This window comes from Notothenia rossii, assembly GCF_949606895.1.
Source record: "Notothenia rossii genome assembly, chromosome: 10".
NCBI classification, from domain to species: Eukaryota; Metazoa; Chordata; class Actinopteri; order Perciformes; family Nototheniidae; genus Notothenia; species Notothenia rossii.
In genome coordinates this window covers 40,152,832-40,175,744 of record NC_136908.1, presented here as the reverse complement: position 1 = coordinate 40,175,744, position 22,913 = coordinate 40,152,832, and the positions used below count along the sequence as shown (strand labels likewise).

General features: G+C 42.3%; 1 protein-coding gene across 3 annotated transcripts in view; it reads right to left on the bottom strand.

Moving 5' to 3' along the window:
* LOC307022716 (uncharacterized protein) overlaps positions 1-21,509 on the bottom strand; it is a 60,175-nt gene extending 38,666 nt beyond the window's left edge. The window contains exons 1-2 of one of the 3 annotated variants that reach the window (XR_013803481.1): positions 20,670-21,509; positions 6,896-7,288 (exon numbers count right to left, since the gene is read on the bottom strand). Coding sequence is in view for 1 of the 3 variants with exons in the window: in XM_079655603.1 (XP_079511729.1) it covers positions 20,670-20,687 (18 nt within the window). In the remaining 2 variants the exon portion in view is untranslated. Of the gene's footprint in view, positions 1-6,895; positions 7,289-14,240; positions 15,203-20,669 lie in introns of those variants that run through there. The other 2 variants (XR_013803482.1, XM_079655603.1) reach the window with 2 other exon arrangements.
* Between the last annotated feature and the right edge of the window lie 1,404 nt (positions 21,510-22,913).

Sequence of the window (22,913 nt, the reverse complement as noted above, 5' to 3'; positions counted from 1 at the left end):
TATCCATATTCTGAAGGCTTTCACAGAAGGGTTTGTTCATTTATCATTCATAGCCTGAATTATATAACATTTTATACCTAAAAACATGGCGAAAATTGATATTTTAGGGCTGTTGACAGTATTTTCTGATTTATTTAGTGATAAAAAGAGATATAAAAAATCCCTTCTGTAAAAGCCTTCAATTCTAATATGACAACAAAATGAAACAAGAATTTTGAACCTGGCTTTATCCAATAAAAAAAATTCGTTTCCTGAAATGTGTTAAAATATGCGCATATTTAATGAGATTATGGCTAATTTGCATATTTAAACATGCTATTTCTGAAAACTTGTAATACAAAAAACAATTGCCTTATTGTAAGTAATTAACTGGAGAAATTTCTAGCTGATATCTTTAAGTTAAAAAAATTACCCTATTCACCTGTAGTGTCTCGCCTTAATTAAAAGATACAAATTATGCAAATTTTAAATTTAGAAATGTTAAAAAAAAAAAAATTGTACAGTGTATGGTTTTTGACTTTGAAATATGAAAATCGAAATCTGCTGAAAATCGAAATCTACTGTGTACAGTGCATACCGAAGTGTATGGAATTATGCAAATGTCTCAACTTGTGTTAGCTTCAATAAAGTGGTGTTTGAATATTCTACAGTCTAGGTTATGTTATTTATGTAAAGTTTCTCATCTTATAATTAGAAACCACTTTGCAATTCTATTCTGGCAATACCTGTGTTTGTTTATACACTTTAGAATTAAACTTCAGTATGTTAATGTATCTTTTCCGAAGAGGTGTTCCCTCTATCTGTGTAATAATTCTGTATTACCAGCATTACTGTATTACCTGTTGTAATTTCCAGCTCAATCCACTCGGGAATAACTGTTGCTAAACTGACTTATTTTTAACAAGAAGAAGCTTATTTTCCTTAAAAATATCTTAAAAATGGGAAGAAAAATACACTATGGTTAAACAACATCGCACATAACCACCAAAACACATTTGCAAACTAGAACATTCAAAAAAACGCCAATACACAGTTGCAAACAAGAATATCTCAAAAACCGCCAATACACACTTGCGAGCAGAAATACTTCCAAAATCAGATACAATATTCCTTCCCTCCAAATACCAAACTTCCAACAGTAAGGTAGCCTGACTATTTTCTAGTTTCAACTCTGACAAGAAGTATGCTGTTTTTTACAAAATGGTATGCCTAGTAAAATGCCTCATCTCCTGCCACCAACTGCATAAGCACAAACAAAGGATTGCTTTGAATTTGCATTTCACAAAATGGCGACTGCCCTGTGTTTGTTAATCAACATGTGAGGTGTAAACAAGATGGCACCCGTTTATTTCGAACTCTGACCTGTAGACAAAGAGATTTGAAAATAGCCTATGTGGCTCTCAGAGAGGAGTTTAAACAATGGCTAGTTGATCTTTAAACGAACCAACAAAGTAAACCACTGGTGTGGTATTATAAACCCTGAAATCCAAGCCAAAACAAAACTTAGTTTAAAATAATAACATTTCATATCTAGTTTACTATGAAAAATGGGCTTTATCTTATTGATATCATCACTTAAAGTTAGGAACCCTTACGCACAAGCTATAAACCTGTCTACGTAATAATTGACTTTATAGTCTACTATTGGTTAACTGTTGCTATTTAGACACGCTAGACGGGACCAATATGGAGACCTATCAGCAACTATTAACAGACCGTCATCATATTAATGCACTGCTGTTGTAATTCCGATTACCGTAACCCACCTGCAATATCTTGTTTAAAAACAGAACAGTTTTAACCACTGATAAAGGCTTAGACCTTAACCAAGCCTTTTCTCGAAAAGGACTTCCTCTCTGAAGAACCAGCACCTTACCGTGGTAGAGAGGTTTGTGTGCCCTGATGAACCTGGGGGCTGTGTTGTCTGGAACCTTGTGTTCCTGGTAGGGTCTCCCATGGCAAATTGGTCTCAGGCAAGGGGCCAGACTAAGATTGGTTCAAAAGACCTCATGAAAGACGACACACGAAGTGAGGATACCCGGCCCGGAGGAAGCCCGGGGTCCCCTTCTGGAGCCAGGCCCAGAAGGAGGACTCGTCGGCGAGCGTCTGGTGGCCGGGCTTGCCACGGAGCCCGGCCGGGCACAGCCCGAAAAGGCGACGTGGGCAACACCTCTGCTTCTCCGTCCCGCGGGCCCACCACCTACGGGAAACAGCGATGGGGTCGGGTGCGCTGCCAGAAGGGTGGCAGTGAAGGCAGAGGGTCTCGACGGACCAGACCCGGGCGACAGAAGCTGGCTTTGGGGACGTGGAACGTCACCTCTCTGGGGGGGAAGGAGTCGGAGCTTGTGCGGGAGGTGGAGCGTTACCAGTTGGATCTGGTTGGGCTCACCTCTACGCACAGCGTCGGCTCTGGAACCTTACTTCTGGATAGGGGTTGGACTCTATTCTTCTCCGGAGTTGCTCAAGGTGTGAGGCGCCGGGCGGGTGTGGGGATACTCACAAGTCCCCGGTTGGGTGCTTCGTTGTTGGAGTCTACCCCAGTGGACGAGAGGGTTGCCTCCCTACGCCTGCGGGTTATGGGGGGGAAAACTCTGACTGTTGTGTGTGCTTATGCACCCAACAGCAGTTCAGAGTATACAGCCTTCTTGGAGACCCTGGAAAGAGTCCTGTATGGGGCTCCTGAAGGGGACTCTTTAATCTTGCTGGGAGACTTCAACGCACATGTGGGCAATGATGGAGACACTTGGAGGGGAGTGATTGGGAGGAACGGCCCCCCTGATCTGAACCGGAGTGGTGGTTTGTTACTGGACTTCTGTGCTAGTCATGGATTGGCCATAACAAACACCATGTTCGAACATAAGGATGCTCATAAGTGTACGTGGTACCAGAGCACCCTAGGCAGAAGGTCCATGATCGATTTGGTTATCGTATCATCGGACCTGAGGCCGTATGTTTTGGACACTCGGGTAAAGAGAGGGGCGGAGTTGTCAACTGATCACCATCTGGTGGTGAGTTGGGTCGAGTGGCGGGGGAAGCCTCTGGATAGAGCTGGTAAGCCCAAACGTGTAGTTCGGGTGAACTGGGAACGTCTGGAGGAGGCCCAAGTTCAGGAGGCCTTCAACTCACACCTCCGGCGGAGCTTTTCGGGCATTCCTGTGGAGGTTGGGGACATTGAACCAGAGTGGTCGGTGTTCAAAGCCTCTATTGCCGAAGCCGCGGCGGGGAGCTGTGGTCTCAAGGTCCTAGGTGCCTCAAGGGGCGGTAACCCTCGAACCTCCTGGTGGACACCGGTGGTCAGGGAAGCCGTCCGACTGAAGAAGGAGGCCTTCAGGGATTTGTTATCTCGGGGGACTCCCGAGGCAGTTGCAAGGTACCGACAGGCCCGAAGGGCAGCAGCCTCAGCCGTGGCCGAGGCAAAGCAGCGGGTGTGGGAGAAGTTCGGAGAAGACATGGAAAAAGACTTTCGGGCGGCACCAAAGTTGTTCTGGAAAACTGTCCGACACCTCAGGAGGGGGAAGCAGGGAACCATCCAAGCTGTGTACAGTAAGGATGGGACGTTGTTGACCTCAACTGATGGAGTGTTAGGGCGTTGGAAGGAGCACTTTGAGGAACTCCTGAACCCGACAACTCCGCCCTCTATGTTAGAGGCAGAGCTGGAGTATGAAGGGGGATCGACACCAATCTCCCGGGGGGAGGTCACTGAGGTCGTCAAACAACTTCACAGTGGCAAAGCCCCGGGGGTGGATGAGATCCGCCCAGAAATGCTGAAGGCTCTGGGTGTTGAGGGACTGTCATGGTTGACACGTCTCATCAACGTTGCGTGGAAGTCGGAAACAGTACCGAAGGAGTGGCAGACCGGAGTGGTGGTTCCCCTTTTCAAAAAGGGGGATCAGAGGGTGTGTGCCAATTACCGAGGCATCACACTACTCAGCCTCCCCGGGAAAGTTTACTCTAAGGTACTCGAAAGGAGGGTCAGGCCGATTGTCGAACCTCAGATTGAGGAGGAACAATGCGGATTCCGTCCTGGTCGTGGAACGACGGATCAGCTTTTTACTCTCGCAAGGATCCTGGAGGGGGCCTGGGAGTATGCTTATCCAGTCTACATGTGTTTTGTAGACTTGGAGAAGGCGTATGACCGGGTTCCCAGGGAGTCACTGTGGGAGGTGCTGCGGGAGTATGGGGTGAGGGGGTCTCTACTCAGGGCCATCCAATCTCTGTACTCCCAAAGCGAGAGCTGTGTCCGGGTCCTCGGCAGTAAGTCGGACCCATTTCAGGTGAGGGTTGGCCTCCGCCAGGGCTGCGCTTTGTCACCAATCCTGTTTGTAATATACATGGATCGGATTTCGAGGCGTAGTCGTGGGGGAGGGGGTCTGCAGTTCGGTGGACTAAGGATTGCACCACTGCTTTTTGCAGATGATGTGGTTCTGATGGCTTCATCGGTCTGCGACCTTCAGCACTCACTGGATCGGTTCGCAACCGAGTGTGAAGCGGCTGGGATGAGGATCAGCACCTCCAAATCTGAGGCCATGGTTCTCAGCAGGAAACCGATGGACTGTCCACTCCAAGTAGGGAATGAGTCCTTACCCCAAGTGAAGGAGTTCAAGTATCTCGGGGTCTTGTTCTCGAGTGAGGGAACAATGGAGCGTGAGATGGGTCGGAGAATCGGAGCAGCGGGAGCGGTACTGCAGTCTCTTTACCGCACCGTTGTGACGAAAAGGGAGCTGAGCCAGAAGGCAAAGCTCTCTGTCTACCGGGCCATTTTCGTTCCTACCCTCACCTATGGTCATGAAGGATGGGTCATGACCGAAAGAACGAGATCGCGGGTACAAGCGGCCGAGATGGGTTTTCTCCGCAGGGTGGCTGGTGTCTCCCTTAGGGATAAGGTGAGAAGTTCGGTCATCCGGGAGGGACTCGGAGTTGAACCGCTCCTCCTTCGCGTCGAAAGGAGCCAGTTGAGGTGGTTCGGGCACCTAGTTAGGATGCCACCTGGGCGCCTCCCTAGGGAGGTGTTCCAGGCACGTCCAGCTGGGAAGAGACCAAGGGGTAGACCTAGAACCAGATGGAGGGATTATATCTCTTCTCTGGCCTGGGAGCGCCTTGGGATCCCCCAGTCAGAGCTGGTTGATGTGGCCAGGGAAAAGAAAGTTTGGGGCTCTCTGCTGGAACTGCTACCTCCGCGACCCGACCACGGATAAGCGGGAGAAGATGGATGGATGGATGGACTTTCTTTAAAAAACAGTTCTCAACTGTTTTCGACTAGCACTGACTTCGGTTACTTAACCCTGAGTTAATTCGCTATGCCTTGTTGGTTTTCACTTACTCGGTCCTTAAAGGCCCAGTGAAGTGCATGTTTTTGCACCAAAATGAAATGGCAGTTTCATTCCTTACATATCATTGTGCCTGTTCATGGCTAAAATAATTTTTAATAATTCATAATTAATGAATTAATGAATTATTAATTTTGCCGTCTGAGCCTAACGGAAGTTGCAGACGATAGTGGCTGTGACGTCACAAGATGTACCCAGTTGCGATTGTAAACATGGCGGAGACTCTGGAAAGTGATACTAGTGTGAGAGAAATGATTGATTTGGACAGCTTTTCGGACAGGATAGATGAGGAAAGTGATCAATCTGGTGCACTTTGAGGGCAACATTAAGAGATTTATGGATACAGCTCTCAACACTCATATGAAACATATATTTCAATAATCAAAAAACATTGGAAGGATTTCTTAACCTATTTTATACAACTAATATTACATAGATGGAAATATTTGTTTACATAGATGACCAAACCCACTGAGATAACTTAGGCTACAGTTTACCTCCCTGAGCTGACGTTATCTCTCTCAGTCCCACAGGAGAGCACTCTCCCTCTCCTTATTGTTGAAACAGCTAATCTCCGTTAGCTCCGAGCTAGCACCAGATGCTAACAACAACCCTGTAACTCTCTCAGTCTCTCTTTCTCTCTCTCGAATCGACCAGTGGCCTTTATTTATCATGATCAATCAAATAATCTACGAAACAATGACACCAGCCAGGCTCACCTTCATCTTTTGGGAACAGAAACATCGCCACTTCGGCAGACTTGCCATTACTACAGCCAGCGGCAATGCATCGTTTCCCCTGTGTTTTTCATCCCTCTTTCTTCACTGTCGCCTCCATTGTCAGGTTTTCTCGATTGGCAATCACTTCCAGTCGACTCCGACACACTTTCCAGGAAAATACTAGCTCAAAAACGTTGAGAAATTCGACTTTGAAAAAGAGAAAAAACGAACGGTGGTGAATGTAAACAGTGCAGCGGTGTCCATCTCGTGACGTAACGCAGTAGATCGCAAGCCACGCCCACGAAGGCGAAGGTCGACTGCAGATTTCCCCGGAAAATTCAAAACTCGTCAAATTTGTTGCTATTCCAACATTTTTTGATATGGGTTCCAATGGACAATTTTGGTCATTACTATACGTATTAGCATAACAGATCATGCACAGGTGCACACTTCACTGGGCCTTTAACCGATTCGCTATGTCTCCAGATCTTAACAAAAATCGTCAAATGGGCTATATACTCTCACGTCATAGGCTAACTAATTACTAACGTAACAAGAGACACCTACGTGAAAAAGGATGCTATCCGAAGTAAAATGTCCACACACATTTATATTTAAAATACAACACACACATGGTTAATAGCATGCAGGGTTAAATAGAAGAACAAAATAAAGTGTGAACTCACCCTGCTTGTGATAAAGCAACGCCACATGTTTGGTTAACTATGTTTATGAATTTAGGCTGTTTTAACATTAAATCCACAGCTATTTTCAGGATCCGCTGGCCGCCATCAAACACACAAATCTAACATTGCCTAGTTTAATTAGTGAAGAGTCTTTGTCATAACAGGCATCTTCTTACCGATTGATTTGAGCTCTTGTGTGTCGAATGGCTGCAAGCGTCTCTAGGAAACAGCCGGATGGTTTTCCCTCCTCGGTCCGCGGGATCACGCGTCTGGGTCACCAGATTGTAAACTGTGTTCGTTATTCTCCCGTCCAGGAGAGAAGCTTTAAAAGGAGACTAAATGGAGTCTCTGTGAAAGTTCAATTGGGTACTTTAATGAAAAAAGGCACGGGTTTGTCACAAGCATGATATTGTTCAGTCAGACAAACAGCTGTGATCCGCTCCTCGTTAGGGAAGAGAAGAGAGTGAACCCCTGGTTTCCAGCTGCTAGATCTCCTCTGCTGGCTCCTCCTTGTCAGCCGGTTGGCGCAGCTGGAGGCCGGTCCTCCACGTCTTAACTGTCCGTTATTGCGTTTAAACAGAGGATTCAGACCTTTTACATTCAACATGTACATAAACACGCCTCTCCTCCTCATATTCTCTTTCATCACTTTTCATTTAACACATTTTACCGGCTGTAAATCGTGTTTTCCGTAAAGCCTGAAGTCAAGCTACTGTTGTTTTTTTGGAGATCCTTTCCGGAATAGCTTTTCAAATTAAACTCTAATCACAAGCGGAAACTAACCGGAAGTATTTTCACAATAAAAGCTTGACATCAGACATTGTGCGCGAAAACTTCTGTTTTTTCAGTATAAATCAGCATTTTAACTGATGGCATGTTTAAACTAAATTATGCCATAAAACATTGATTTTAATTTCTAAAAAGTTTCACTAGTACTGATTCCAACAGGATCAATCTCACGAATAACTAATGGAAACAAAAAATAATTCCCTCATCAAACTTAGCAGAAGTGGCTTGATTTTCTTTTGGAGTATTTATCAAAAAATACACTGTAAAAGTAGCCTACTTCAATGTAATGTTAGTAGAAGACTTACTAATAAAAAGTAAAACAGTATCAATTTCATTAAGAACTAATGGTAAAATTGTATTTTTATCATTCATCAAATATAGCAGAAAAACATGCATTATCGAGGGGACTTTGACAGAGGATTACTCACAAAGTACACAGTAAAGGTGATTCATTTTATTTCTGGTAGAAGTCAAACTAGAACCGAGTCCAACAGTGTCAGTTTCTTTAAGAACTTGAGGTACCAAATATTTGTATCACTCGTCAAATATAGCAGGAAAAATGAAGAGCAGCTGATTTGAAAAAACGAAGAAAGAGGCGCCGCTGAGTTGACCCCAGTGCAGAATCGCTGTATAGTTTAAATCTCCTAACAATGTTATGTTACTTATTATATTTACAGCCCTTAATAACATAAATTTTCTGGGCTCAATTTGTGTGTTGGCCGTTTTCTTTGTGATTGCTAAATTCCCCTTGTTTATAATATTATCCCCATTCCAAGTGTGAGTGCTTTTGTTTTGAAATGACTTCCGTGAGTTTCGCCCCGCCCCTTGCTCCAAGGACCATTTGACCATTTAGTAAGGTAAAAAAGCAAAAACTCCTAGCAGACGCTCTTCCGTTTACTTGTTTAATACAGAAAAACAAATGGACCGTAGATACACGGATTCTGACCTATCTGCGCTCTTATTTTGTAAGGTAACTTCCGGTAACAGAATATGAAAAAACTGTAGTTTTTTTGTTTCTGTTTTCTAGTGATTTTTGTTTTTGTTTTGAGAAGTAGAAAATGAAAATAATCCCGTTTTTTAAGTTTAGTAAATCCCTTTTTGACCATGATAAAGAAAAACGCCCTTGTATTTCAATTTTGGTTTTTCAATTTTAAAACGAAAATTAAATATCCAGTCGTTTTTGGTTTTTGAATATTAATTTGTGAAAAGAAAATCCAATGACCAAAACATACACTGACCAACAGGCCATATCCAAATCTGTATCTATCAAAGATTTCGAGCAAGGAACCCGGCAATTTATCGAGGTCAGAAAAGTTATCGAGTTCATTTTTATTTATCGTACCATAAGTCAATTCATTGCTTATCGCGACAGGCCTACCTATAATGCCATTAATGCTAATAAATGCAACTTGTGCTATTTGTGCACATTTCATTCAGTCAAGTCCAGGTTATTCTTCAGATACACAGGTACCCAGGTATTTGTAAGATGTTCTCGATGTTCACTGGTGTTGGGGGAGTCTGTTGGCGCCGTATGAAATCCACCACCAGCTCTATGCTAGTTATGCTAACTATCGCATAGATACCTGCAGTTTCTATGTGATGGGTCCTGTACTATTCTAACATAAAACTTTGGGGTACTGTGCTGGCAACTAGACCATAAAGAGGTCGTAGAGATAGAAACTGTCATTATGGTATATTTGTGATCTGCCAATAAAGCTCCATTTATGTAATGTAATTACTCTCTTTCACTGAATCCTTACAGTGATCATTTTATTATTATGATATTAATTTACAGCATTAAGAGTGTAGATATTTTTACGTAGCCACAAGGCTCAGGGGAGTGATGCTTCATTCTCCGTTTCTCCGGGCTCCAAAGCAATCCGTGCTCTTACTGGAGATCTGCCAGCCTCTAATTAACACACATTCCTCCAGTTTTAAAGAAGCCGCATGTGCAGTTCTTAAGTCTTCAAGCAGAACCAATCAGCCAAACACAACTTAATCAGTGAGAAAAATTAGCTAATATTTTAACTGTAATGTTGTGCATAGAGCTGTGAGCCGGTCCCCTCAGATTACGCCTCAGCAGATCATTTTGGACGGTTTGTTGAGGCGGTATCCAGACAGGCCGGAGCAGAGAGCCACTCTGAGGGGGCTGATCACAGGGATCAGCGGTGTGGAGCAAGTCGTTTAATCCATCCATGCTCCCCTGATAAATTGTACTAAAGTTTTTGTTGCACTTGGTCGGCACCTTCTCCTCTACTCCTATCAAATCCATACCATGGCTACAGGGTTTAAAAGAAAACTGAGCTCGCTACAGGGTGACCAGGGGCATTCACCTACATCCTCCAAAACAAAAATCTGATGCACCTGAACTCTATATTGGCATTTTAAGACGTGAAAAGCATTTATGAAAGCTATGATACACTAATAGCCAGAAATAGCTAATTATTTGCATTACATAGATTTTACATTTAGAGATTGAGTGATATTTTAAAAGTAGCACATTTTGTCAAAATCCGTAGTATGCTTGAACATTTGAACATTGACATTCGAACAACTGAAAGATTATGTTAAAGTGGTTTGAATGTTAATGTTTAAAAATTATCAAAAATAACTTTGTTTAAAACAAAGTTAAAGTGCTTCTGTGATATTTTGTGATCTACTAGTGTGTGTTTGTCTTAATCATATTGTATCAGTGTTAGCGTTCTCTTAATACATCCATGGGTATTACACTTTGACTTGAGGAAAAGTTGTCGCTGATGAAACGCCATTTTTACTCTTGTGATATTTTCTCCCCATCTGAAAGGGGTGTAAAAAGTGCACTGATGATCCCCTCTACAATCTGGAATTACAGAAGAAGTGACAATATAGAATCATTGAAGTGAAAGTCTCACCCCCTCTCAGGCTCTTTCTTCACTGCCTGTCCCTATCTCTGTGACTCACCCTTTTCTCTCCTGTCAGTGTATTGGACATTTTTTAGTACAATTATATACCTTTATTCAGTGCTTGAATTGGAATAAAAAAGGTGCCAGTACTCTAAATCAGCAACTGTGTCAAGTCAATTGTGACCCGCTCTATCGAAATCAGTCGGGAGTCGCAACGGCTCATTTCAAAATAAACGTGGATTTGCGTAAAAAAATATTTTTTCGGGGTTCGGGTGTTTTGTTTGATTTTAAACAAACAAAGACTTGGCTTTCAGAATATGAAACTTTTATTTCCAAACTCACACGATAAATACATTCTTTAAGCTTGTAAAGGGAAGATGACAGGCAATCTGCTCTTCCGCAGCGCCGCCCCCCCTCCCTCCGACTGACATTATAAATGTAAGTGTAGAGTAATCATAAATAACACGGCAGGGTCCGTTACAGTTTGTTTTCATCTGATTTCAAATAAACAAAGTCTTGTCTTTCAGAATATTAAAATCGTTTCGGCAAATTCTGATGATAAATACAACTTTGAAGCTTGTAACGGCATAATTACAAGCGGAGAACGGAGTAATGTAACGTCACAGCAGGCATAACAACAGCCGGTGTTTCTTGTGAGGGTTTCCCCGGGAAACAAACGCAATACACACAAACACAAAAAGACACAAACGCAAAAAGACACAAACACACACACTCGCGAGCTTCCCCCAGACCAGTAATCCAAACGAAAATATCTTCCCTCCGTAGTATTTTGATCATTTTTTCCGCTAATAATGTATCAGATCGATGGCCTTTTTCTCAAAATGATGACTCGGTGACAGTCATTATATAAATGTGACATATTTCACTTAATATTTGGAGTACAACAACAATCCTGATATCATTAGAAAGCTATGAATATCCTCTTTCCAGCAGTGTATACAACTCAAAATGTGTCTTCGGGTCAATGCGACTGATTTCGATAGAGCAGATCACAATTTATTTATACAGCCCAAAACAAGTATTTGGCTCAAAGTCATATAGTATATCCTATAATTCTGGTGGGTTTGTCTCTTTTCTGTCTATTTTAGAAAGGCTCATTGTACTTAAACAAAATGACTCAGGGTGCATCTGAGATTAGAGGGGGTGCAGTGTTAAAGTGCTATTTTTTATAAGTGGGGAGTGGACCTGACACCCTCTAGGGGGGTCCGGGGGCATGGTCCCCCAGGAATAATAATTTTTTTTAAATATTGAAGTTAGATGCATCAATCTGGTGCACTTAGAGAGCAAAATGAAGAGATATATGGATACCTCTCAACATCCATATGAAACAACTGTAAACAGATTTACTATTTCTTTATGGATATAAAAGAAAGTAAAGCCTGACTATTACTGGTGGCCGGTTAAATGACTCCTCGTCCCTGAGTACACTCACCATCTTTCAGCAGGAAAGGAGAGAGGGAATCCTTGTCCGGCGACAAGCGCCGTCTTTTCGCACTATTATTAAGCCACGCTAACATTTTCGAAATGCAAACGTTATGTGATGTCTTTTCTGCTCTAGTCTATTGCTGGGGCGCGTCATAGATGTGTCATGAGATGTCGACGGCCGGCGGTGGCTGAGTACCGGTATTTTAGTAAGAAGTGCCGGTACCACATGGGTAAAAATCAGAAGTGCCGGTACTGCGTACCGGTGAGTACCGGCCCAATTCAAGCACTGCCTTTATTAGTGTGAATGCTGTGCAACAGCATTCCACTATTGTTCTTCTGTTTCTTTAATCTTCTTCTTATTATTATTATTATTTAGTGTGAATGCTGTGCAACACGTTGCGGCAATTAGCTAACATTAGCTGCAAAGTGGCGGTAAGAATGGATGCATGGTTAGGCAGGGATAAACATACAGCTACAGGTACTGTCGCTGTGGAACCGGCTTTGCAAGAGCCCAGTTAAAGAAACGGAAAAGCTTCCAGGATCAAACACCAGCAGATCAGTCAGAAATACATTTCTTGGATACTTGTTCATCTGAGGATGCACCGCAGCCGCAGTGGTCTTTTTTTGTCATGAGCACTGCGGTGTATTTATCTACACTATGGAATCTTCAAACAGAGAGAATTTTAGCTGGCTCTGGCAGAGTTTCTGTCAGCATGATGTATTTCTCTTTCAGTGTTTTAACACAATTAGTTCCCCAGCTGGTAAATGTGTTAGGGCCTAAAACTTGGGTGTCTGCATAGTTTGCTTTGAATGCCTTGTTAATGTAACAGAATATTCATTGTTCAATAAAGTCAAAGATAAAGACTCAGTTAAAAAAGAATTGTAGGTATCAGTGCGACATTACATAAATCATATTAAGGATTACTAGTAATGATTTTAATCATTTTTGTCCAAATACAAACGATTATACAACATAAGTGAACAAAGTGTCATGATGACTTATGCAATTATGATTTGTGGAACCAGCTTGACTGTAGCCGTTTCTGTTAATGAACTTTCCATAGTCTTATCAAGCATCAATTTCTTATGCAATAAGGTTTAAATAAGCAGCAGCACCAACTCATATTGCCATCTCATTGCCTCTCTCTGCCAGTCCGCTGACATACATTATAAGCTGAATGAAGCCTGCTAGGAGCTGGTCCATGGAGGTTATAATCAACACGTTCTCACTCCCAACCCGTCACATATTGACGGACGGTCAGGGCCCCTCCCCGTCACTCCATTACGTACAGCATCCCTATTCAACTAGCGGCCCACGGGCCGAATAAGGCCCTTCAGAACTGTTTTCTGGCCCACAAGAGGCTGCCTGCAAATCAAAATGGCATATGTGTGATAGCATAATTAAAACTAATGTCTGATCACATTCAATTCGACGATGCGGCAAAAATGCTGTTTTTTTCATTCATTTTAGTTATTTTGCTCATTAAAAAAAACCGCAATGTGTCCGCACTTGCCATTGGCTCAGTCAAACTCACGTTACACACTAGGTTCGCGGGCCACAGATAAAGTACTTTAGTTAACAACATATTCAAGATGTCTCTCTCCAAACCCAAGAAACGTAAAGTTGATTCGGAAAATCGCCAATTTCAGAATGAATGGACGGACAAATATGTATTTACTTTGCCAGCCGCAACAAGTAATAAACCGGTGTGTTTATTGTGCAATGAAAGTATATCCGTGATGAAAGAATACAACGTAAAGCAACACTACAACTCAAATCACGGCTCGTTTTCTGCCAGTTTTCCCTTGGGCTCAGATGAACGGAGAAGGAAAGTACAGGGACTGCTAGCATAATTTGAACGGAGTCAAGTGGCTTTTAGTCGCTTTTACACGGAACAAGAGAGAGCCACGATAGCATCCCTGTGAGTAGCGAGGACACTAGCCAGACAGAAGAGGCCCTTTACCGACTGTCATCGATGAAGTGGTTATTGACTAAAAAGTAAAAGACAGAGGTCACTTCCGCCATTAAAAAAGTACCTCTCTCAGACACAACAACACTTCGCATAGTGGAACTACTTTCAAAGGATTTGTCGGGGAAGCTTTTGGAAAACCTTCGAAAAGCAGAGTTTATATCAATCGCTGTGGACGAATCAACTGACTGTACTGATATGGCTCAACTGTGCATCTATGTGAGGTTTTTCGATGGAGTTCGCTTAAGGGAAGAACTTCTGGGGCTTATTCCGTTGGAGGAACACACTACAGGTGAGGTTATCTTTCAAAAGATAGTCTCGTTTTTTAACGAACGTCAACTGGATTTAAAAAAAGTATGCCTGTTGGTCACTGATGGTGCTCCAGCTATGATCGGTAGAGTGCAGGGGCTGGCGGCGCGTCTATCTGCCATCGCCCCAAAAATGCATTATTTATATATTCATGTAATTCAACAATCTGTGTTGTGTGCAAAGCTCAGTGGTGATTTGAAAAACACAATGGACCTCCAGCCTACAACACCGCCTGTTCCGTTAGCAGCTTGCTGACACGTTTGCTGAACACACGGACTTACTCGTCAATAACGATGTCCGATGGCTCAGCAAAGGAAAGGTCCTGGATCGTTTCTGTGAAGTCAGCCAGGAGATTGTGTCTTTCCTTCGCACGTGTAAGCACAAACAAGCTACAAACCTCTTGGAGCGGATGTTAGATGAACAGTTTATGGCAGAAGTTTACTTTGTGTGACATTTTTGGACAATTGAACACTTTGAATTCCGAACTGTAGGGTCGCGAAAAGTCTATCGCTGATTTGGTTGAAAGACTTTGTGCCTTCAAGACAAAGCTAACGATCTTCAAAACAGACTGTTACGTCCCTCTCTAGGGAAGAGAAGAATAACATGGACCAGTATGGAATTGGTATAATATTGGTATTTATTTTGTACATACAATAGCGGTAGGAAAATAATAAGGCATGCAGCCTGGCATAAACAAAAGCCAAAAGGAGCGCAAGGCTAAATGAAGATCAACAAAAGGAGCATTGTTAAATACAAGGAGATATAAACTTAACAAAACAACCCTCATGGTCAAAAGGGTACAAGATAACAAAAGAGGCTGTTTAGAAAGCACAGCTAATCTATGGATCAAACAGTCAACATAATGCTAATCTAACCTAAACACAGTACCAAACAAAACACACAAGTTAACCACCGTTAATCGAATTATCTAGCAAGCGCAGAAATGTGAGGCATCTGATTCACACAGCAGACCCTCCTGAATGTCCACAGCTTTTTGTAGTCGTCCCCCAGAAGTTGTGTGCCGGATGTGTGCAGGGATTGGAGGACGTTGGGTCCATCAGCTCCAATCGCAGTCTTCAGGGGCGGACCAGAAGATGGACAGCCAATGACGTCAGGGCTACTGCACAGCTCATTTACATATCACACACACAGTTGAAAACACTCACAGACAGATTAATGAGCAGATAGAAGGCGGAGACCGTAACACAGACCTAATGACAACAAAACTGCTGCACTTCCCAAAACTCTGTGCATTTATGAGCACATCACCTGGAACAAATATAACGCCAGTCATGACAGACTTCATGACAAAATTGACTGACAGATTCCAAGGCTTCAGCATTCCAATTGAGGTATTGCAGTTTGCTCGTGACCCGTTTTCCATCAAGCCTGATGCAGACTTCTGTGTAAAAGTAAAAGAGGTAATCTCTTTCATTGATGAGAGCCTCTTTTAGATGGAGCTGTCTTCAGTCTTCCTTTGCTTTAAAACAGCTCCTGTAGTCTGAGGGTGTAGTGGACTTTTGGTCTAACCATGTTAGCCAGTATCAGTACCCCACAATGAGGTAGGTGGCCCTGCTTATACTGACAATGTTTGGATCTACCTATACTTGTGAGTCTAGCTTTTCTCATATGAATGCCATCAAAACAAGGGCACGTTGCTCCATAACCAATGAGAAGCTGCATGAGTGTCTCAGGATTGCTCTTACCACTTATGAGCCAAACTATGCTGAAATAGCTAAATCAAGGCCGTGTAATTTCTCTCACTGACTCAAACAGGCTAAACATGACAGAAGTCTGATGCATGGTATGTATGCAGATCTGTTTTTATGGTCGTTCATTTTATGGTCATTCAAACAAGCCTACTTACTGTTTTGCAAATTGTAAAAATGTTTCCAAGATATGAATGTTATTGTGAGTATTGTATTCTATTTGCATTTAGTATTACATTTTATGGATGTGTTGTCTTCAAAGCACCTTATGTATGCTTGGAAATGTTGAGGATATTATAAACAGGGCTACTTACTGTTAATGTGATGAATACTGTTTTATTATATTCATCTTGTTTTGTACATTAGTGGACATGGAACTGTTGGGGGAAAAAACCTCATGTCTCCTTAGTTTTAAAGATGCAATAATTTGCACTTTTGTGTCAAGCCTTGTAACTGAAGCTCTCCTACTTTTTTATGGACTGGTTGCTTTCTGTAATGATTTCTGTTGATACAATTTAAAGCAAAAAAAAGGCATGCACCTGACTAGTTCAGTATTATTAACACTACTGTAAGCAAGAGTTATTTAGTGATTCCTTGAAAAAGTATTGTGTGGCCCACAAACCCCCAGTGATTTTCCTATTTGGCCCACTTGCTAATGAAGTTGAATAGCCCTGCATTAAATGATAGTGAGGATGATGATTTAAAAATAGTTTGTTTGAGCCGGTCTGCATTTCCTGATGAGAAAACAAACCGATGCTTTTTGTAGTTGTAGTACACCAACATGGATTAAACGTGTTTTTTGTTTTTACCACAATGTTGGGGAAATTAATGGATAAAATGCACAGATTATTATTATTATTCCCACTCCGATCGGGACACTAGGTCCACCATTTCCCCGCAGCGAGGCTCCCCCCGTTGACAGTTTACGTGGGCTGGGCTGGGTGCAGTGGCGGACTGGCCATTGGGACGAATCCTGATGGGCTGGTACCGAAGTGGGCCGGTCGGATGAGTCACTAGCACATCCCCCCCTCCCCCCGTTGACGATTTACTGGCGGTACCGAAATGGGCCGGTCGAGAGTCCCGGGATGATTTTTAGTCCCAGTCCACCACTGGCTACATGACCGTATGATTGCCCATATTGACGAACCTAATTCCTAAACTTCTAACAAATACAACATAAACCGATCCTTCAGCCTCATATGAGCTCTCAGACACGTTCAAAATTAAACTTCATCGCTGTCTGAGCTTGCTGCTGTGTGCGCCATTGTGCGTTTACATGCAGATGCTGGGATCCTGAATGGTGCAGCTGGAGCGCTGTGCCCGCAATGACGTCACACATAATTTGGCGGGACTTGAAGAATCCCCGAGAAGATCCAGAAAATTGTCAACATTGAAGGGCAGATTAATGGTTATCAAAGTACAAATATCCAAAATCAGTTGAGTAACGGTTTTCAAGGGGACAATATTTACTCAAATTGATGGGTTTGGATGATGGGGGAAACTCGTGTCACAGGCTCTTTAAGGGTTTTTTATATTTCACATCATTAATCCAAATCTGTAAAGTAACTCAAATAAATGTAGTGGAGTAAAAATACCAGGTTAACCTTAACCTGTTAAGCCCTGTGTTTCAGGGCTTCTTAACATTTAAAAACCTATTAATGTGCCATACTCACTTAATGGGAAGAAACTCAGCTAACCGACGATACAAACTATTTTTACCGAAACAAAGCACAAGTCACACAAGAAGCGTCTAAATGAGCCCTGAGCGAAAAAATCCTAACATACTTAAAAACGCTGCCGAAGGTTAATCCATAGGTTAATCCAATGTGTCTGTGTCACTTTGAAATGATTCCTGATAATCCATCATTCCATTTTTATGTCAATAACGGAGATTTAATATTAGCTGCTACAATAGCTACTAGAGTGTATGACAGCTTCCGGTTACGGGGCATTTTGGCTACGCATCACTCATTCACCAATGGGTAATGTTTAGATGGATTTTAGAAACTTACCCTCGGTTATATTGGCTCTAGTGGTTAAAAAGAGATGTCAATCATCAAAATCGAACGAGGTGGGCCAAAGACATGGAAAATGCACCCAAATGACCCCAGAAGTGGGTTTTATTTTCTAAATCTCTTTGAAAAGGTCAAATTTAACTTGTTTTGCATCAATCTTAATACAGGGTACTTATTATATGTTATAGTTTGGATTCCTAAAGCTTTTAGTCTACTATCCCATCATTCAAGGGTGGTTTTCACTATAAGTAAAAAAAAAATTACATTTCTTTTACTATGTTCAATCTGAATTTACATTACAATTAAAAAATCTATATTGATTCTGACATTTTTACATCTAACTCACAGGTTTATCATTGCTTTTATTCGCCCCTTTTAGAAGGGAAGATATAGTAATTTGTTCTGGGAATGTCATTTTCGAGCCTGAGACCTGAAAAACAGGCTCAGGGTTTAACAGGTTAATAAATATTGTTAAACTTGCGAAAAGCTTCCTGGTCTACTTTAGACCAACTCTTGGTCTCCAAAACAAAAATGCCTAGCCTGGACAACTCAACAAGGAGTACGTGGAACTGCAGCATCGGATGATACTTCTTCCAGGGTTTAGTGCCATACAACAACACACACGTCATTATTTTCAATAAGTATACTGTAAAAAAATTCAAGCAGCTTTAACTGCAGCAGCGGATCATATTTCTCCGAGGGTTTGGAGTGTTTAATATTATTTTTCGTTTGGTATAACTTGGTGAATAAAAGATTCAAGCGGCTTTAACACTATAACCGCCAACGGGGTCAATTTGACCCAGAGCTGTTTTATATTGTATCTAACTTTTTTTCAATAAAATATTAAAGTTTCCCAGTCCGTGACTTTTCCTGAAAGTGTGTTATGTAGCACACTATATTGTTAAAAATTGCCAATATGAAGTCAGATTGAAGAAATCGCCAAAAAACTTGCCATTTATACCTATTTCCGCCAAGCGGGTCATATTGACCCCACCCCTTTTCACGCTATTGATTTTGTGTGTAAACAAACATGACGTGTTGCTATTGCAACGCCTTTTGTCTACTGCGGTTCCTTATAGATTAAGATATAGATTGAGAGAGAGAGAGAAATAGATAGATAGATATATTGAGTCTGTAGTGAAGGAGCGCGCTCCCGCTCACGGGAGACTGCTCGCGCTGCACTCCGCAGCAACCAGCTGTTTGCTTGTCACCCAACAATGACAACCGCCTCACTAAACGCTATGTTGTAGCGTTAATAAACGAAACAATTTAACAAAATTGCTTTTCAAAATATCAATACCACAGGACCATTTTTCTTTTTAAAACAATACTTTTACCTTAAAAATCAATGCATTCCGTCGCATCCGTCATCCGTCATATCCGTCATATTGTACGGCAACTCAAGAGGGCCATCATACACGGTCAAATTCCGAACATTTAAACATAGCCTACACTTCATTCTTTACTTTGTCCGTTATTATTTGTAGAAGATATTACCATTTCTCCGTCATGTTGTTTCCATAGCAACAACTTCAAACAGGCATAGCCTACACTTCATTTTTTACTTTGTGCATTATTATATGTAGAAGATACGACTTTTTTTCCGTCATGTTGACTCCATAGCAACAACTTCAAACAGGAACTTAACCTAAATTACATTTAAGACACTGCAACGAAAGTAACAAAAACAATGTAAAATCCTTTTCCGTTTCACAGAACACAAATTGGGTTATTTACATAAATATGTTTACACTGTCGATTGTTATTTTTCAACATTCAAACTAACTAACAAAATAACAACTAACCGCGAGCCCGCAAAGCTAGCATCACAGCCACTGCTCCGTTTTCTGAGACTTTGCACAAGTTTTTCACACGCTTGGCCAGGGCTATTCAACTAAACATTCAGTTGGGCCAGATTTTATAACTACAAAATTCAGCTGGGCCAGACATTCAGCGGCCTGTAAAAAGCGGGTAGTGACACATTTTAAACCAACACATATTACTGCGATGAAAAACATGCCATTTTTATTCATTGTTCATCTAACAGAGGGTAGGTCAAAACGTGCATAAAAACACAACAAATTAGCATTAATTTAACAGAATCTGAAAAAAAGTGCACAGTTCTAGCATTACATTTGTTTGCTTTTGAAGTCAAATATTCAGGTTATGTTTTTTGAACCAGGCACATCCCAAAGTGCATTTACTGAATACAATAATAGCAGTCTTAATAAATGTCCTCATATACAAAAAAGACAGCTAAAGAGCTCCAATGCAACACAAAGAGGTAGTACTCTAGCAATACTATTTTTTCACTTTTCAAGTAATAGCAAAAAAATCATACGTTTTGGTCACATTTGACCCAGACACATTACAAAATTAGACCATCCAGAAAAACGCGGGCAAAAATCCTTGATTATGCGGACTAAATTCCTTTATTATGCGGGCTAAAATCCTTGATTATGCGATTAAACATGCGGGGTTTTATGTGATTTTATGCGGTGAAACTGCGGGAAGTTGCGAAATATGCGGGAAAAAATTATCGATTTTTTTTTAACTATTGGGCTGTCTTATTTATTCTCTCTCACACACAACCTGCCACTAACGTTAAACCCCTTTACTATTCAATTAAACACATTCAATGTTTATTTATTGTAAAAGCAATTGCGCTATTTTAATCACACACACACACACACACACACACACACACACACACACACACACACACACACACACACACACACACACACACTTCTCCGCCTCATTCTGTTTTCATTTACTCGTTCGTTATCTGCAGCTTCAATCTTGTAGGCTACTCACCTCGTTTCTTGTAGCCATCGAAAGGGTTTTGGAAGTTGATGCCTCGTGAACGTGAGTTGTTTGGCTTTCTTGTCCGCAGCAGCAGAAAGCATTTTCAAATGTTTGAATGAATCAAAGTGGGTCGTCACCGTCGATGTTCTCTTATGCTCCAACACACAGTCGCACGGGGTGCAGAATAGTTTCCCCCCACTTTTTGCCCGGTCTTTAGTAGAAATGTTCGTCGGTAAATGAGATGGATTAGATATTTTCATCTTGATGTTTTCTCTATCGTGTGAGCTCCACACGTTCACTCTATACACAAGTTATTGAGCCGTTTCCGCTCTACATCCTGAACTCCTCCCTTCGATGCAATGCACTTCCGTTTTGGCGGACTGGGTTTGTTTTGCTAGCTAGCTCCGTTGTGCCGACAAAGCACTGATATCGCAGAGACAAAGAGGATATAACAATTACAACATGAAGAAAAGTGGTTCAGGAACTACGTGTGCGGTAGTTGGTTGCAATCACTCGAGAAAGCACCTGAACGAGTGGTTAGATAGAGAGTGCTACGACCACAAACCAGCTACGAAGAGGCAATGTCCATGCGCTCCATTGTTGACATTTTTTCGCAAGCCTGATCCCGACTCGGAATCAAGGACCTGGCTGAAGGCATTGAATTTAAAGAAACCACCCCGCAACGTTTTTGTTTGTTCCTATCACTTTGTTGACCAAAAACCAACCAAGGATAATCCTTTCCCAGCGTTGTGGTTGGGGTACAATCGCCCTCCCCAGCCAAAGAGACGTCAACTCACCCAGCGGACCACTGCCTCCCCCCAGATAAAGAAACGCAGACTTGAAGCTGAGGGTAAGTTCAGCAACTTTAGCTATGAAGCTGACAATACTGTTAATTATGAATAAGTTGTCATACACTAACATTGCTACCGGTATTTTGCTAAGGCAGTTGATTGTTTTGGAGATGGGACAAACAATGCCCAGGACGGCTACTTCATTAATTGTGTGTGTGTGTGTGTGTGTGTGTGTGTGTGTGTGTGTGTGTGTGTGTGTGTGTGTGTGTGTGTGTGTGTGTGTGTGTGTGTGTGTGTGTGTGTGTGTGTGTGTGTGTGTGTGTGTGTGTGTGTGTGTGTGTGTGTGTGTGTGTGTGTGTGCGCCTGCGTGTAGATAGATAGATAGATAGATAGATACTTTATTGATCCCCAAATGCCTGCCTGGACTCTATGCCTGCATTAATTTAGCTCCATCCATGTTTTCTCTTCCCCTTTTTAGATGCTCCTGAAACCTGTCAGCCTGCCTGTGAGACTGAGCCTGCTACACCAACATTTCAAGATGCCCAGACCCAATGGGAGGATCCGTCACATATTGACCACACATACTCTTCAACAACACAGTCTGTTAAAATAGACAAGGCCACACAGTGCGAGGCAGAAATGGGTCCTACTGTGACTAGCACCACGGTCATTGATGATGCTAGGTCCCGGCTGTACAGGAGTGCGTATGGTTCAATTTTTCACCCTGGTGACGGTGTTGTTGCCTTTCAGTAAGCCATCAATTACCCTCCCTGTTGTTGACCAAATCCTGATGACCTTGATGAAGCTAAAACTAAACCTAATATTAGGAGATATTGCTCACCGCTTCAATGTGTCTACATCAATGGCAAGCATTGTGATTAGTCACTGGATTGACGTGATGGGTGAACAGTTCAAAGTCCTGATCCCCTGGCTTCCAAGAGAGACAATTCGTGCCACCATGCCCTTGTCGTTTCAGAGGAACTACCCTCGAACCACCTGCATCATTGACTGTGCCGAAAGTGCCATGCAGAGAGCCACAAACCACGACTCAAGGAGTGACACTTTCAGCCAGTACAAATCACGCAACACTGTGAAATATCTTGTCACTGTGGCCCCTAATGGGCTAATCATGTTTATATCTGACGCCTATGCTGGCAGAAGCAGCGATAAGTTTATCACCATGGACAGTGGGTTTCTAGACTATCTGAGGGCTGGTGATGAGGTCATGGCGGACTGTGGGTTCACCATTCGAGACTTGCTTGATGAGAGAAGGGTCAGTTTGAACATCCCTGCTTTCACCTACAGGCGCAATCAGTTGACCAATGAGGAGACGACACGCACCAGGCGAGTAGCCAATGTCCGCATACACGTGGAAAGAGCAATCCAGAGACTGAAGGTCTTTAAGATTTTATCCCAGACCGTTCCCATCAGCATGGCACCGAAACTGGACAACATCTTAACC